This window comes from Heterocephalus glaber, unplaced genomic scaffold, assembly GCF_053883595.1.
Source record: "Heterocephalus glaber isolate CG9 unplaced genomic scaffold, H.glaber_assembly_v1.0 deba00001538, whole genome shotgun sequence".
Classification (NCBI taxonomy): domain Eukaryota; kingdom Metazoa; phylum Chordata; class Mammalia; order Rodentia; family Bathyergidae; genus Heterocephalus; species Heterocephalus glaber.
Window position 1 is genome coordinate 19,057,997 of NW_028258333.1, and position 18,322 is coordinate 19,076,318.

Consider the following 18,322-nt stretch of genomic DNA (forward strand, 5'->3'; position numbering starts at 1 on the left):
ACAACCATGGCAGTGGTAATATTCTGAAAGCCTAAATTACGGTCTTGAAATTCTATTTTATGCTAAAAAATAAAAATAAAAATAAAAAACCATAGCATTTTGGAGGAATTGATGACTCCAGGTATGAGGTAGGAAATGTACAAAATGAATCTGGAACATCTTGCCACACCAGGAGGTTATTAAAGACCACTGCTAGGACTGTGCCAGAGGCTCCAGGTCCTTGAAGAGGGCTCCTCTGGCCAAAGCAAGGACACTCTGAATAGTAATAAGAATAGTAGCAGTAACAGATCAAAACACATAAAAGAGTTATGTGTTAATTATGCTAAGTGAACTAACCAGGCACAAAAAGACATAGCATTATGATCTCATTTATATGTGGAATCTACAAAAGTCAATCTCAGAACAGAGGAAGGGAGCTTACCAAAAGCCAGGACCCAGGTGAAAGAACAGGAAAAAGGACACTGATCAAGGGGTACAAACTTTCAATCAGACTGAAGGAATAAGTTTTATAGTGATCTACTATACTACACTGCATGATGATCAGTTAATAATCTAATCCAGAACTGCTGAAAGTACAGACTTTTAACCTTGTCCACCACAAAAAAAGATTAAGTTTTTATTGTTTTGGTTTTTTTTGGTACCGGGGATCAAACTCGGGTCCTTGCGCTTGCACAACAGGTGGCAAAACCACTGAGCTAAATCCCCGGCCCAAAAAAGATTAAGTTTTTAAAGCGATGAGTGTAATTAGCTTCACTGAACCTGCCTGTAAAGTATACTTAGATCAAACATCACATTATACTCTATCAGCATACTCAATTATTTTGCAATTATAGACAGCTTGTTTCCATGAGTTCTTTGGTGGGTGCCAGGGAACCAACTTTATTTTGAAAACTGGTAAGTAAACTCAGAATTTATCCTACCTTTCCTCTACGAACTATATTAAAAGTAATATACATAAAGTTCCCATTTATAGAAATATTCTAACTAATGAGCAAAGGAAAAATGGTAGAAATTAAGCCACCACCACTCTACAACCTCCATAAATCACAGGATCTAAGAATTCAACAGCAAGTTGCTAATGTCACAAAATGAGAGATAAGGCATTATATGACTCCTGATAAAAGCACACACCACCACCTATAAAGCAGTCTTACCTACACAAAGAAACCTGCAGAGCCTTCTTGGGAAATAAAGAAGTCAGAAAAACATGTTAAATTATGCCAAACAATGCAACCAATAAAATCCAAACTTTGGAATATGCCACAAGACAAATGGTCCAACTTCTTCAAATATTTTGCAAGGGAAAAATAAAAACAAAGGAAGAATCTATAAGATTAAAAGACACCTAAGATGGAAAAAGAAAAATAACAGAACTATTAGATGCACACTGAATCAGGACAAGCATTTTCTACTAGGGATCATAAAGACTGTAATTGGAAGAAGCCTTCAACAGCTCCTGATACCTGGCAAGTTTCCATCTCATAACCTTAGTGACAGCCATAAACATACCTACCTTAAGTAATTTATTATGTATTTACCATTTGTATGCCAATCAGTTTTAATGAAATTTTTACAGATATTCATAACCTATAGTTAGTTTTGTTAATCATATCCCCCCAAACTGATATACATACCTCTGACCACAAGGCACATCTCTTCAGTAGGACAGTTAAGATTTCCTCCAAATCCCAGCACTTGGGAGGCTGAGGCAAGAGGACTACACCTTCAGGGCCAGCTTGAGCTACACAGTGAAACCCAGTTTTCTAAATAAATAAAAATAAATTAGAACATCAAAGAAAAACCACATGCAAATTTCAAAGACTGGGAAAACCAACTGCATCACAAACATAGGGTTAAGTCCTGGTGAATAAGTACATAAAAACATCAATGCCCATTAGAAAAATGAAGAAAGAATATGAATAGGTAACTTGCAGAAAAAAATACAAATTACCAAAACAGAGAATAACCAACCCCTCAACAATTAAAACTTGATAATTCTCCCCTATTAGACTGGCAAAGGCTAGATTGATGATACCCTCTACATTACTGGCTAGGGTGTAGGGAAGGCAACAGTGGCATTATTATTGGTGGAAGTGTAAGTCAAACTAGAAATCACTTTGGTTTTATCTCTTATGTTTTCAAAGTACATTCTTTAATCAAGTCCATTCTAAAAATCAGGTAAATATAAAGACATGTACACAAAAACATACATTACTTGTAATTATAAAAAATGAGACTAACCCAAATGTCTACTAATGGGAGATTTAACTAAGCTGTACAACAAAACCATTCAAAAGAACTACTCTGAAGCCTCTCTAGAATAAAATACAAAAAGGAAATTGCATTAATGGAAGTCAAACTATACTACTGTTCTATCAGTAACTACCTATATAATTCTAACCTTGGGCTGAGAAAGTATGCATATCAATTTAAACCATGTTACCATCTATATTCCTTTGAAGAACAGACTGCAGGTTACGAACATTAACACTACCATCTGACACTTGGGCAGAACTTACTTACACCAGGTGTATCATCCTTGGACCCAGTGGGCTTCGGGGAACTAAAAACTATCTCAGTTTGTCAGTCATCTTGATCTGGATGAAAGTGAAATGGAGCAGTATTATCCGCCAATGTACAGGAAATTAATACAAGATGGAAAAGTCGTAGAGTGGGAAATTAAACTCCATAAATACCTCAGATAAACTTGGTCCTCAGATAAACTTGGAACTGGTGGTTTCCATGCTCTTGGGGCCAGAGCAGCCATGACCAGCAGTCACAAACTTGTTATCAAGCTGAGTGACAACAAGGTGGCAGCCCAATGCTGCCACTGAACCACTCAAAACACCACCCCTTCCTCCCTTTCTTTTGGGTGATTAACAAAATGGAAGTGTTCATTACACTTTAATAAATTACTGTGTCCATCTGTTTACAAACAAAGGAAGGGCTGAGTGGGAGAATGAGTGAGAAGTCACTGGCAAAGCCTATTTCAGTAGGTTGGGGCATTCTTAGCCATGTGATATATGGAAATGCTTCTTTCTTCTATAAACGTAGTAAATTAGGCATTCTCAAAAGATAGTTTCCCTTTATTTAGTATTACTTCTATGTATTTTTATTAGCCTGTTAATAACTATTAATATTAATTCATGATAATTTTTATAAGGACTAATAAATGGATGCTGCCCAAAAAAGGGGGGAGGGGAAGAGGCAAAAAAGAATTGAGATGTGCTATCTACACGCACCAATTCCTCACAATGAATGTAATCATAATGTATTACAAACGTACTAATAAAATATTTTAATAATAAAAATATTTTTAAAAAGAAAATCTATGTAAATTATTCCAGGATGTCCCTTTAATCTTTTTTTTTTTTTGGTACAAGGGATTGAACTCAATCTTGCGCTTGTGAGGCAGGCATGGTGCCACTGCGCTAAATCCCCGGCCCTCCCTTTAATCTTAATTTGCACCACCATGAGTTTTTGCATGATGCTCTGTTCTGTCTCTCGGAGAAAAAAAGCCCCCTATACTTGTGTGTAAATGAGAAAGGAAAAATTGCAGCTGAGTGTCATCACTTTGGGACCAAAAGCTTCAACAGTTACTAGATCATGTGACAGTAAGCACATCACCTTCTGTGCAACTGTTCACGTTAAATGAAGATTACTAACTAGAGCTGGGGGAGGTCAAAATGAGATAGAAACCATTTCACTAGGCACAAAGCATGTGCTCAGTAAGCTTCTGTTAAAACACTGCTCTACATCACACTATTTTCAGGAACAGTCATCAATTTAACATATAAAGAAGTCAAAAGGAAAAGGTACCTACTAATTGTTTGCACAGCGATACTTACATAAGTTTAATATAAGAATCCAATGCCTGATGCTTTTATTCTGGTAGCTTTTAACTAAAATGACCCTGACCTGTGCAAGGAAATGCTGCTGCCACCACTCAGAACTATTTCCATGAGAGACACCATTCCTGCTCAGGGGCTTTAAGAAGAATGTGTGCCAGGTAGCACATGCCCCTCCAAATTTCACTACTTTTCCTCTCCTGGTTGCAGAAATGTGTACTGAATGGCTCAGAGTCACTCTGCTCTAAACAAACACTGACAGGCATGTGGGCCAGACTCTTCCCCCCCCTCACATGGCAGTTCAATGCTGCTGCTGCTGAAATGATCATCCTAAAACACCAATTACTTCACTTCTAATGTCTTTTTTCTAAAGAGGATAACAGTAAATTTTCTCCTGATAAGAAATTTCAGTATACAGCATCAGATTTCAGTATCCATTTTATGTGAAGATCTTTAATAGTTTCTACACCTAATTACTACCAGCAATGTCACTTTTGTAGGAAAATAAAGTGATTTTAACAGATAGAAACCTTTTTCTATATATTAATGCAGGGGGTGACAAACCACAGTCCATGCACAGCTGCCTGTTTCTATAAAGTTTTGTCGCAAACTGCAACTCAGCCTAGCCCTTTATTTGTATTGTCAATGACAGCTTTCATTCAGCAGTTAAGTGGTTTGCAACAGAGACTGTATGTGGCTCGCAACGACTAAAAGATCTACTATCTGGCTCTTCAGGAAAAATGTCTGCCAAATTTTACAATGAAATATTACAGTGCTATAAAACTAAGGAAAACACAAATGACATGCTTGCTGTGATTCAGGCACTTTCAAGATCATAGTTTATTTATTACTTCAGATAAAAAGATAGTATACATATTAGGGAACCCCTTAAAATTCAACTCTAGAGTTATATACCATCTAGTAATTTTGCATTGAATGTTAACCAAAAAAGAATTCCTAAACACCTGAAAGCCCCACTACTGACAGAACTATGGTAATAAAAAATTGGACATTTAATTTGTTCAATGTATAGTATTTATATTATGAAACCAATGATGGTACGATAAACAGTGATAAAGAAATAGTAAAAATAAACTTTAAAAAGCAAAGGCTTATAATCTTACAATGTGCTAATTACCATAATTGTATATAAAAAATTAAAACAGCAGAGCTTTCTGTTACAAAATTCTTAATCATCTGAGTTGTAGTCATTACTTGCTACCAATTTACATGCAACATGTGCTAGGTCATTTGATTTTTTTCTTCAAATAAGTATAAAAAGGACTCTTCAGAGCAGACATTAATTTACTTATGGACAGAAGAAAAAACTGTACTCAAGATTAGTACTGGTCACAAGCCTCTTTCCTACAGAAATCATAAAAACTGTTAAGACAAAGTAAGAAAAATCCAGAAATGCATAGGCAAAGAATACCATGAGTGGCACAGCTCAAAAAAATCCTGCAACCAATTAGACACTCATCTTTTCTGTCTCTTCCTATGAGAGGTCTATTCTGCCATCAATTAATAATGACTGGAGCAAGTGTGAGGAGGCACCAGGTGTATAACTAACTAAATCTTGCAAAATACTAAGATGGGGACGGGGTGGCCAGAAGGAACAATTTATATATAATTCAAACTATATACAGCATAACTGGAATGCAGCCCATCCCAAACTGGCTTTGTGAAACAACTGGACCTCTCTGCCTGAATAGTTAAAATTATAACAATTGCAATAATACAATAGATTTACATGGGAAGCAAAATCCAGGGGGCATTTTATATTAAGTATTTACTGTGCTGTTTCAATTTAAAAATAATTTTGCTAAGTATACATCTCAACTGAGGTCTATGTATAAAATGTCCTAATAGATACAGATATTTACCTTTGGTGAGCTGAAGGCCTTGTTGTGACTTCTGTCTGAACTGTAGGCAGAATGCTAATGTACACGCACAGGAGGGAAAACTCAAGTTGAGGTAATCCAGAAGCTGTGCGTGCGGGGTGACTGGAGGTACTTTGAAAGTGAAAGTATACCAGAGCCCAAACAGGTAACAGTGAGAATGGCAAGGGGGAATGGAGTGCCAATATGGCAGTAAAATTTGTTAAGAACAGAAAGAGGAAGGCCTCTCGTACCAGCAGAATCCTGCATACATACAGAAAAGCAAAAGCCACCCACCATTTCATAAAAGCCAATTGTAGTGTGGGAAGGACAAACTGCAGAAAGCCAGAAGTCTTTGCACGAGAGAAAGGAAACATTTCGTCCAGACAGTTACTTGGTGAAAGCCGCCACCACCGCCCACAGAACCTCGCTGGTGTTGGCCTTCAGACATTCTGCCTCCGGGTCCAAGTCCAGAAGCTGCCGCACCCTCTTGGTGGCTAGATCATACTGCTCATCCAGAAGAGGAGCAAACGCGTTCTCTAGGACATCGGAGGCATGGGCTAGATAAAGGAGGGCCAGCAAGCGCTTGTCCATGCGATGAGGGTCATTCACCCATTTGTCGAGAACAGCTTCTTGTACCTTCTTGATGAGGCGCTGTTTAATGTTGTTGTTGGTGAGAGGATGTGTCGTCATGTCAAACAGTAGGAAGTTCTGTTTCTCTGTTGTTAGTACACCCTTTTCCACCAGGTTTTTAGCTAATCGTTCCCGCACATTTCTTAACTGATAATGCAATTTTAATGGATTCCATGTCTCACCTAAATGAAAGATTTCAGAAGTTAGAAATGGATATTACTTGCTAATTGTGATATTTCTGAATTATTAAAATAAGCAGTAAAATTTGATCCCCCAAGGAATAAAAGAACATCCAACAATGTTTTTCTCCCCCACTCGACCACAAAGCTGGTCCTTCAGACTCTCAACACTGCCCATTCTCAGGCACAGTAGTCATTCAAAAGTCAAAACTGAAAGTAGTCTTGAAACCAGTCACCCTCAGTCTAAGGTGTAAATGGGCCAAATATGACACTACATTCCTGCCACCTTCCAGGTGTTGGCAAAAAAGCAGCCAAAACATCAATCTGCAACAGACAAAGGGAAAAAAGCTTCCTGATTATATATGCTATTCCTTAACTGCCACGTACAAAGTCACTAATTACAGGAAAGCCTGTATTGGCAATGCTATTCTTTGATGACAAATAATATAAAACTAATTCTAAGAGATCAAAAAAGTGTTACAATTTTAATCTTGCCATCTTGCCTTGAGAGACAAATATTTAAAATTAAACCAAACTGTTAGTCTTTTTTTCTTTAAAGAAGAATGGATGGAAATTTATCAAAATATTAACTTGGTTATCTTTTGGAATATGTGTGACTTTTTTTTAAATTTTCTGTATTTTCCAAATGATCTCCAATGAATATATAACTATTTTTATATTTTGGGGGAAAAATACTACAGGTACTTTCCTAAATTAGAGCATGTTAAAGGTCAACCACAAAAGCACCTTTATTAAATGGAAAAGCTCTAAGTCTGAAATTTTACAACACAGAGAAAACTTTAAACTTCACTGCTCAGTACTCATGCCATTAATTACACTGAACTATTAAACATCTAAAAAAATCAGTTCCTCAGTTGCACAAGCCACATTTCAAGTACAAACAGCCACACGTGGCCAATGACTGATAACTAGATAGCAAAGGAATAAAATCTTGTTTTGATGATACTGGGGACTGAACCCAGGAACTTCACGCTCAGCTACATCCTCAGCACCTTTTTCTCTTTTGCAACAGTCTCGCTAACTTCAGTTACCCGGCCTTGTCTCAAACTTGAGATCCTCCTGCCTCACCCTTCCAGAGTGCATCATCACAGCAAGTTCGAACAGACGGTGTCAACTGAAAGTATATTACTACTCAGCCACAGATAGGCATTTTAGTAGACTTAATACTAAGGTTATAGTGAGCCATAAACTGATCCAACAACTGCCTTCCCACCATAATTGGAAATCTGAATAAAATATCTGAAATGACTGTTTTCAGATAGTGCACAAAGTAGCCCACAACTATAACCCTTAAGGGAAACCTAAGTGAGCCCTATGATTGTCTAAGCCTGCAACTTGGAGGTACATCTCAAGCAGCAGGGCAGGAAGGAACACCCCAAGCAGAACACAGCAGTTACTCTGGATTAAGAAGTTAAGAGATCAGAGGTCAGGGCAAAATGTGCAAGGCAAAATACTGAACAGAAAGCCTTGCAGACGAGGGTCTAAACCCCTGCATGGTATCCCCTTGAGTCTCTGGCTAAATACTAAGCCATATATGTTATGGTGAAAAATTCAACAAGGCTACACAAAGAACAAATACCAAAAGGCTGTAAACCGAGTAAGGCCAAGAGTTCACGCAGAACCAGGAAAAGCTTGAGTGTCAGCTAGCCTGAGTAGGAAAGCCTCACTGAAAACCCAGGACATAGAGAAGGACTCCAGAAAGATCACACTTTAGTAGGACTAAACTGTCCCCAAGTGAAGACTGCTACAACTGCCCTCACAAAGCTTTAAAATAGGCAGATACACAACTGCGTGGGGGGAGGGAGGGGTTGTCCAGCGGACACAATCAAAAAATTATTAAAAAAATTTAAAGGGAAACAGGCACACAATGAAGAGAAAACTAGAGCTAGAATAAATGATCTAGAACTGCGATTTTGCAACTTACTTGGAAAAAGTAGGGACTATAACACTGTCAAAAATATGACAAACAGGGGATTTAGCGCAGTGGTTCCGCCACCTGCCTCGCAAACAAACAAACAAACAAAAATTATATGACAGGCCAGGTCATGGTGGCATACACCTGTAGTCCCAGCATTTCAGAGACTAAGGCAGGTGGATTACCACAAATTCAAGGCCAGCCTAGGCTACACAGTGAGTTCAAGCCCTGCCTGAACTACATGCAAAACCCTGTCTCAAAGAAATAAAGAAATAAAATTATATGATGAAGGGCTAGTAGCCCTAAATTACTAGTAATTAAAACTCACTTTATGGATGTAAAGAAAACAATTTTTTCGGATTAAAAAAGCCTGGCAAAAAAACAAACAAAAAGCCTGGCAAATCAGTTCCACAAACAAAAAACAATCACTATATTCAGTTTCCTTGGTACATTCAAAATGGAAAAAGAGGGCCTGGGATTTAGCTCAGTGGTTTCGCCGCCTGCCTCGCAAGCACAAGGACCCAAGTTCGATCCCCGGTACCAAAAAAAAAAAGGAAAAAGAATCAATATATATTCAAAGCCATATCCGATTTTAAAACCTAAAACTATAAAAGAGAAACAACTAAATAATATACATAATTCTTATTTCAATTTCTGATGCTAAACAAGCTCACACCCCACATTTACTGTAGCTATCAAAGTTATCTGATGGGGCCGTACAGCACAACAAGTTGTGAGAGCATGCTCTGTAGCCAGAATGGTGAAGTTTAAATCCCTGCTTAGTCATTTTCTAGTTGTACACTTTGTGCAAGGCTCCTTAGTATTTATTCCCCCATACACACATGATCTTGCTACTTTGCCCAAGCTGGCCTCAAACTCCCAATCCTCCTGCATTCGACTCCCCTCACAAGTTGGGATTATAGACATGTGCCACCACAGTCAGCTCTCCTTAACCTGTTTCTCTATTTCTTCACCTGTAAAGTGAAGATAACAACTGCATCAGGATCCTAGGACTATGAAGACTGAATTAAGATATATCAAGTTCTCAGAATAGAGGCTGACACACAGGAAGCTCTCCATAAATGTTAGCTCTTATTATTTACCCATGTGTAGAGTCAACGCTTTGGAAAAAAGAATTTACAGGCTCATAATGTTTTAAGAATCACAGTAGGTGCTAAGAATATAAACATTAAAGACATATTTCTAACCCTGTAGATATTTAAAATCAAGTGAAAGAAACATTCATAATGTAACTATACTGCTTAGAATAAAAGGGAAGTAAGTCACTATGGAAATTCTGAAGAAAGTTCCCAGAGGAATGAGAAATGAATGACTCGAGTTTAATATTAAAAGGTGTTTCTAAGAAAATTACAGAAGAAAGAAGAACATTCAAGTTAAATCTAGAAAACCAAAAGAGTCAACATCTGTGAATAGAAAAGCCTGCATTCCAGGCAGAAAAAAACAACAGTGTGAAGGCACCAATTACATGCTGGCTAAAAGCCCTTAAGAGGAGGTATGCACCTTCTTTCAACAGTGTACAAATGCCAATTTTTTTATTGTGCCAACCCACCATCTCCCCAATAAATGCCTCTCTGCTGCATCATTCACAAGACAGTTTAGGGTTCATTTTTCTTTCCTAATGTCAATGACAAGGGAATAGGCATCCTAAATTAGAACAGTATAGGTTGTATTAATTGACTTTTGGGTATTTAAATTAACACAACATTAAATAAATAGCCAAATGTACATAAAAGCCTATCCTAAAAGCTACAGTTCAATTCTAAAACTAACCATGTAGATAATAATTTGTAATATCAAAAAAGAAAATACTGCCAGGCGTGATGGTGCGCACTTGTAATCCCAGCACTTGGGAAGCTGAGGCAAGACTGCCTGGAATTCTAGGCCAGCCTGGAATACACAAGACCCTGTCTCAAAAAACTGTCCCCTGACAACTGTAGCTAATTAGATATTACTACCTTTACCACATTTATGTGGTCACAAAACCAAATGTAGCACAACAAATGATTCTCAAGTCACCCTTATTTGTTTTAACTAAATAAATCAAACAGGAAGGGATTTCATGACCCAGAAAACATCCTGGCCAGCTGAGCGTGGTGGTGCCTGCCTATAATCCCAGCACTTGGGAGGCTGAGACAAAAGGATCACCCCAAGTTCAAGGCTAGCCTAGGTTGCATAGTGAGTTCAAGGTCAGCCTGAACTGCATAGCAAGACCCTGCCTCAAAAATCAGATAGATAGATAGATAGATAGATAAACATCCTGACTATTTACTCCCAAACAAGAGGAAAAAAAATTAAGACATGGATAATTTTGAGAGACCCACAGTTAAATTACTCTTTCCTGGCCTAAAGTAAATGATTAAAATTCCTCCAATGCTGCTATATCATTTTTTTTTCTTCCTCAAGGGCAACAGTGGGATTAACAGTTTTTGAACTAAAGATTTATCCTCACCTTACTCTTAAATATTACATACTGCACCAATGGAACATGTAATGCTTACAAAGTTCCTGTGAGAAAATTTCTCAACTCTGAAGTATACTGACTTAAGAGTTCCATGTCACTACTAAAGCAGAAGAGCCTAAACTCAAACCCACCTTCAAACAAGGTGTTCCATTTTTGAGTAGACCTTCATATGAACAACCACTTCTGCCTCAGAGGAAGTAATAAAAGGGACCAAGACATCATCTTCTTTTGTAGCAATTCCCTAGAAGAGGGTAAACCACGTGTGCTCACTCTGACAAAAAGTGGGTTATTCCAATCTCCTCAGATACAAAAAACTGCAGTGGGTTGTTCAGATCTCAAGTATAAAAAAATAAATCTTATGAACAGAAGGCTGAAACAATGTGGGAACTATCCCAAATGTTGCATAATACTTCTTGTGGTACAGAAAAAGAAGGAAAAAAAGTACAGGAAATAAATGAGTATTCAAAGGATCTTGGTATCCAGAAATTTTTTTTTTTTTTTTTTTCTGGTACTGGGGATCGAACTTGGGACCTTGCGCTTGTGAGGCAGGTGTTGGAACCACTGATCTAAAACCCCAGCCCTAATTTTTACATTTTTAAAAAAACAAACTAAACTAAATCCAAAGAATAATGTCACATCTGAAATTAACATAATTAAGAAATTGGGCCAGGGATCTAGCTCAGTGGTGCCACCGCCTGCCTCACAAGCGCAAGGTCCTGAGGAGTTTGATTCCTGTTACCAAAAAAAAAAAAGAAATCAAAATAACTGAGGATGAGAAAAATAACAGATGGATTAGTGAAGATATAACCAAGGTTACAAGCTATTAAAGATTTAGCTGCTTTAATTTAAGGACACAGAAAACTTTTTAAAGATTTTGTAGTAAATACTCAATGAATGAATAATGCTTGTATCCCTAGGTTAAAAATGTTATTGTGGTCCACTCTATTATTCAACAGTCCCTAAATTATTCACTATATAAGTGAAAGGACTTGATAAAGTATATATGTAAATTTCAAATGTACGAATTTATTTGTAGTTCATATTTTTTGGTAAAAGAAACTGTGAGAAGTGTATATGAAGAGAAAAGTTTCTTCAAGTCCACTGAACAACAATCACCTCAGTGGAGAATGACATACTGACAGATACCTAAGTAATTTCACTACAAAGAATTGCTATCTTCCTGGACATCACACGAGGAAGCTTCCTTCATCAGTTTGGCAGTCTAGTGACACTTTATTAATTAACCAATCAAATGTCGTAAGATTTTAGCCAGAAACTTTATTCTTAAGAACAGTAGTCTTTAAACTTTTTGCCTTCAATATATGCAATAAGTATATACTTATTAACTTTTAAGTATTAAAGATGTTTAAATATATGCTTACAATTTATCAATGGTTTTAACACAAATACATACACAATATAAATAAAATGAGCCTTTTTTTTTTTTTGGTACCAGGGATCAAACTCGGGACCTTGCACTTGCGAGGCAGGCAGTTGAACCACTGAGCTAAATCCCTGGCACAAAATGAGCCTTATTATCCTCCATCCTCAGTAACCAAAACTTTGTTTCTTTTAAACAGTATTTGTTTTAACAACAGATATTTTTTTGTTTGTTTTAAACAGGGTCTCACCACCATGCCCAGGTTGGTCTCAAACTCATGATCCTCCTGAATAATTGAGATTTTGAGCTAGCACACCCAGCTAATAGCCTTCTGTATTTCTGTATTAGAAGCCTCCTGTATGCCATCCTACCTTAGACATAATCACCTGATGGACATCTGTTATTCATTCTCTTTTCTATAAATAGATATAGATACAATCACATTTCCCTTAGCAATACAATATATAATTTTGGAAACCAAGTAGCAAGCACAGATTTCGCTGTGAAAGGACAGATTCACCAATTTATTACTACCTCTGATATCACTGAACTGGGTATACTTTCTTCCGTGTGTATACTTTCATTCTAACTCTTCAAAGGTCTGATCCAACATCCACTTCCTCCTTCAACTACTAAAGTTCCCAAGGAATTCTTTTTGTAGCTACTGAACTTTCAGAAAATCATACTGTTAAGCTCTAATTTATCACATTTTTAGACATACACAACTGTTCCCCAAATTGATTTTAAGATTTTTCATAAGAGACAGTGCCTCCTTTTATAAGTTTCTTAGCAGCCATGCCCATATTGCTGCAATTAGTATTTGATAGTACACACTATCTTGAAGCAACTAAAAATTTTAAAAATCAGCAAGTTGGCTGCAGAACTGTATACTTAACAAATTATTAAAATGGTAAATGTGGGGCCAGGGATTTAGCTCAGTGGTTCTGCCACTTGCCTTGTAAGCGTAAGAACCCAAGTTCGATCCCTGGGACCAAAAGAAAACCCTGAAATATCCAAAATGGTAAATGTTAATTTATATATACTTTACCACAACAAAAAAAACTTTTAATCAACACACTGATATGTTGGGTACTTTTACTAGATAGGAAGCAGACATTTTCTTAATTTAAAAGAAATGTGCTTTCTCCTTCCACACTCTGGATCTCCTCCTTTCATGCTGACATGGCAGCTTGTTCCTAATCTATGACAAGAACAGACACTTAACAAGGTGTGGTGGCACACAGGTCTATAATCCTAGCACTGGGCGGCCAAGGCAGGAGGATCAAGGCCAGCCTGAACTACATAGTGAAATCCTGTCTCAAGAACACAAAAACAACAACAAAAGAACAAACAAAAGTGCTACAGGCAATGTTTCGGCACTGACCATCAACCTAAAACCCACAGGATATTATCTTTAAAAAAAAAAAAAACAACTTAGTAGGTGTTAAGTTTTACATTTTGCTCAAACTGCTAATCCAAATGGACATTCTGTTTTGACAAAATCCTAATTATATTTAGATACTTTTCAGAAAAGCTTTAGACTTATCTCTTCACTGCTAAGGAAAGTGAGAACAATGCAACAGCAGCCCAAATTGACAACCAAGTTCAATTAGCACTTACACCGTATGATTCATTCATGAAATGTTACTGAGGTAAACATAAGCAGTACATAGTCATCTTAAATGTCAGTCCAATCCCCTTGTGTGTTCCATCAAAGGAAATCTGCTGGTCTAGGATATGCTATTAAAAACCAAGCCCAAGGACCAGGGATTCAGGTCAGTGGTGCTGCTGCCTGCCTCACAAGTTGCAAGGTCCTGAGTTCAATCCCTGGCACAAAAAAAAAAAAAAAAAAAAAAAAAAAAAACCAACATAAATTTAGGGCCAGGATTTAGCTCAGTGGTTCCACCGCCTGCCTCACACAAGGACCCGAGTTTGATCCCTGGTACCAAAAAAAAAAAAAAGCCCAGGCGCTGGGGATTTAGCTCAGTGGTACCACACTGTTTGGCAAGCGCAAGGTACTGGGTTCATTCTTGGTACCAAAAATAAACACATACATACACACATACCAACCCCAATGCACCATTCATAGGGGTAATGTCACACCAAGAGAGTTTATGAGCGAGATATGAAGATACCTCCACAGCTTAACCCAGTCTAAACAGAGTAAGCTGTGGACAGTAACTCTGATAAAAAATTATGGGAGGGCCGAGGACTTAGCTCAGTGGTTCCAACACCTGCTTTGCAAGTGCAAGAACCCGAGTTCGAGACCCGGTACCAAAAAAAAAAATTATGGGAGCTCCAAGGAAGAATATTACATCCCATTCAATATCTGTTCTATCTTATTAAAATTAACAAGGATAAAATTTTATAAAAACAAAACTTTCTACTGGCAAACCTTCAAGTTTGCCTAAATAAACAAGATTTTATTTTTACAGGTACCTTTCAAAAAGATTTTAAAAGTTTTACACTCTTAATAACTTTTTTTAAAACAGTTCGACTTTGAGGCCGGGGATTTAGCTCAGTGGTTCCATCGCCTGCCTCACAAGTGCAAGGATCCAAGTTCAATCCCCATTACCAAAAAAAACGAAAAGAGTTCAACTTTTGAGTCTTACACAGCAGCTTACCACTAAGTAATTCAATCCAGTTCTGGACTGTTTCTGGAGGCTGCGTCTCCTTCACATGCTTCAGAGCTTCATCGAGAAGAACGTCCCCTGTCGGAGCATCAGACTTACAGATCACCTAAATGCAAGCAATGAGAAACAATCCACTGATGCCGTTTTTCTGGCATGAACTCAGTAAATGAAAATTATGTAATTCATTATGTGCAAAACCCCTATCAAAGTGCAGAATTTTAACTTATTCTGTTAAGGAAATCCAGTGTTTAACTTAGCCAGATTAGATACAAGTGAATGAAAATAAAACTCTGCAATAATCAGTAAAGCAAAATGCTAGGAGTGTTTATACTTAACATACTTCCATTTGTTGCTATAAGTTTGGGCTATATGATGCAGAAATTCACTGTTTAGGCATTCTTAGTTCTAGAAACAGGCTCAATTGTATGAAAGAAGGCAATATACGATAAAGGTGGCATTTCATATCAGGAAAGAAACAAACTTTTCACTAATGTCATTTAAAACAATGGCTAACAAACTGGAAATAAAACTTTTCACTAATGTCATTTAAAACAATGGCTAACAAACTGGAAATAAAAATTAAGACCTAACTTCTCTGCACTTATGCCATAATAAAAGACAAAGAATTAAATGGAAGAAAACATAATTTTAGGGGTGAGAAAGACTTCTTTAAATTGCTACACCAGCTGTGGAAACCTTAAAGAAAATATCAAGTATTAAGTACAAAGTAGACAGATGTAAGGAGGAAAACTATCGAAATAAAAAAGTTTAAATACTATTTTAAAAAATGTTTAAACTCATTTGGAGATAAAAAGTCCAGCTTAAAGAGTGGAAAAAACCCAGAGGTAGGAATAGGAGAGGAATGTGCTATATTGCTTCATTCAAGGACTGGATTTTTTCAGCCTACATTCATGGTGTTAGCTAAGTAACAAAATTTCTAGTTAAAATTCTGCAATACCAAGTGGTATTACCTTATGTTAGCTATTAAAATGTTATGTTAATTTTACTTTAAAAATATGACTATCCCCTCAAAAACATGTTCTTTACCTTTTTACTCAATCTTATGAAAGGCTAAAAAATGTATATACAGTATCTATTTTTAAGACATCATGACCCAACATACAGTAAGAACCGTATCACAAACCACAAATCTAGTAAGCTACATTTTAAAAGAAAAGGATGAAGTTAATTTTAATATATTTGATATAGTCCAATAAAGCCAAAATATTAATATGTAATAATAGATATTTGAAACTAGCTATAAAATAAATTTGATACTTAATTAAAAAAAGAAATTTGAGCTGGAGATTTAACTCAGTGGCAGAGCAAAAAAAACAAATTTTGAGATACTTAACATTCTTTTTTCCCCCAATATTGTCTTCAAAAATCCAATGTGGGGCCGGGAATTTAGCTCAGTGGTTCCGGCACCTGCCTCACAAGTGCAAGGTCCCCAGTTCGATCCCCAGTACCAAAAAAAAAAAAAAAAACCACACACACAAAAATCCAATGTGTACTTAGTTGTAGTATATTTCAATTTATACTAGCCACATTTCAAGTGCTCAAGTGTCTATTTCTTAGAGACATGTGGCCAGTGACTACCATACTGAATAGTACATTTTCAGTACTGTAGTACAGAAAACATTTTCATCATTGAAAAAAGTTCCATTGGAGAGTGCTTGCTGTTTTGTTGGGTTTTTTTGAGACAAAGTCTTGCTATGTAGTTCAGGCTGGCCTGGAATGCACTATAGCCCAACCTGGCCTCAAACTTGTAGTGTTCCTCCCGCCTCCTGCCTGTTGGAGTTACAGGCATGCACCACACACCTAGCCTAGAACACTGCTATTTCAGACCCTATTTTTACTTGAGGGTAAGAGAAAGCAAGGTAAAAAGAGAACCTCAGGAGAAAAAATTTCTGTATTTATGTGTGTATGGGTGCATGCATATGTATGGATACATGTTTGTTGTGGCCATGACACCACTTCTTTCTTCCCACTCAGTCCTTACATCCAGGCATCACTGCCCACCTCATGCATTCCCCCTTTGTCAGGGTATAGGGTAGATACACTGGGTATAAGTGGATCATCTTATAAAATTCTGTTCACTAAATCTCTCTCAAATGAATCAACTTTCTCCAACACATCTGCCATTTTTTCTAGTCTTCCTACTCACTGTCTTTCACTTACATCAATTTAAATTTCCTAACTAGTGTCCTTCAACTAATTTTAGGTCTTTTCAGTCCGTTCTCCTCGCTGATCTCCCTAGGAAATAAATCTTATCATGACATTCCACCACTCCTGCTTAAAACTATTCAAAGTCTCATGGAATACACTGTAAACTCCTTAATAAAATTCAGTAGCAACTGTGGCTCACAAATATGCTCTAATCAAACATACTATTTCTATTTAGCTTACCGAGTATTTCTGGGGAGAGTTATTTCGAAATACAAAGAGATATTTATAGACAAAAGAAAGTTTCAGAAGGCTGGGACATGCCCCAAAGATTTAAAAGAAGATACTACATCCATAAAACTTCTGCAAAATATAAGAAAGGGCTTGTGGAAATCAACATAATAGTCTTCATGAAAAAATTCAAGAGAAAGATCAGAAGGTATGAATAGTCAAGAAGCCAAGAACAGGAAAAACAGAGGGCAGAAGAGAGCAGAAATAACAAGGAAAATTTCCAAAACCAAATCTTACAAATGCCCAGACTGAAAGAATCCATCTGATACAGTTTAGATCTGAAATGTCCCCCAAAAGGTCATGTGTGGAGCTATTGGGAGGTGACAGGAAGCAGTCTCTTCCCCACCTTTCCCCCAGAGGCCCAAAGCAATGGAGCTAAGTGATAATAGACTGAAACCTCTGAAACCACGACCAAAATAAGTCTTTCCTCCTTTTGAGTTGTCTTTCTCAGGTATTTTTCACAGCAACAGAAAGCTAACATAGCATACATAATGATTTTTAAATTACCCACATCAAGAAAAATCATATAGTTTCAGGATACCAGAAGTAACAGAAAATCCCAAATGTTTCTAGAGAATAAAAAACATTACATGAAGGGGCTGGAGGTTTAGCTCAGTGGCACAGGGCCTGCCTCACAAGCACAAGGTCATGAGTTTGATCCCTGGTACAAAAACAAAAAGCAAAAAACAAAAAAATTACATGAAGAATGAAAATCAGAAGGACAGCAGACTCAAACAGTATTCTGTATACCAGATGACAATAGAGAAACAGTTTCAAAATTCTGCAAGAAAATAAATCTAATCGTTTTAAATAAAATTGAGTACAATAAATGTGTTTTCAGACACAGCATCTCCCAACAGTTTCCTCCCCCAAAAGGTGGAAGGAAATAAGATCCA

General features: G+C 37.0%; 1 protein-coding gene across 1 annotated transcript in view; it reads right to left on the bottom strand.

Moving 5' to 3' along the window:
• Window positions 1–4,659: 4,659 nt before the first annotated feature.
• The window catches only part of Golph3 (golgi phosphoprotein 3), a 38,384-nt gene continuing 24,721 nt past the window's right edge, over window positions 4,660–18,322 (bottom strand). Inside the window, exons 3-4 of the mRNA XM_004848662.3 lie at window positions 14,961–15,075; window positions 4,660–6,540 (exon numbers count right to left, since the gene is read on the bottom strand). Of these exons, the coding sequence (XP_004848719.1) occupies window positions 6,116–6,540; window positions 14,961–15,075 (540 nt within the window). The 3' untranslated portion in view covers window positions 4,660–6,115. The remainder of the gene's footprint in view (window positions 6,541–14,960; window positions 15,076–18,322) is intronic.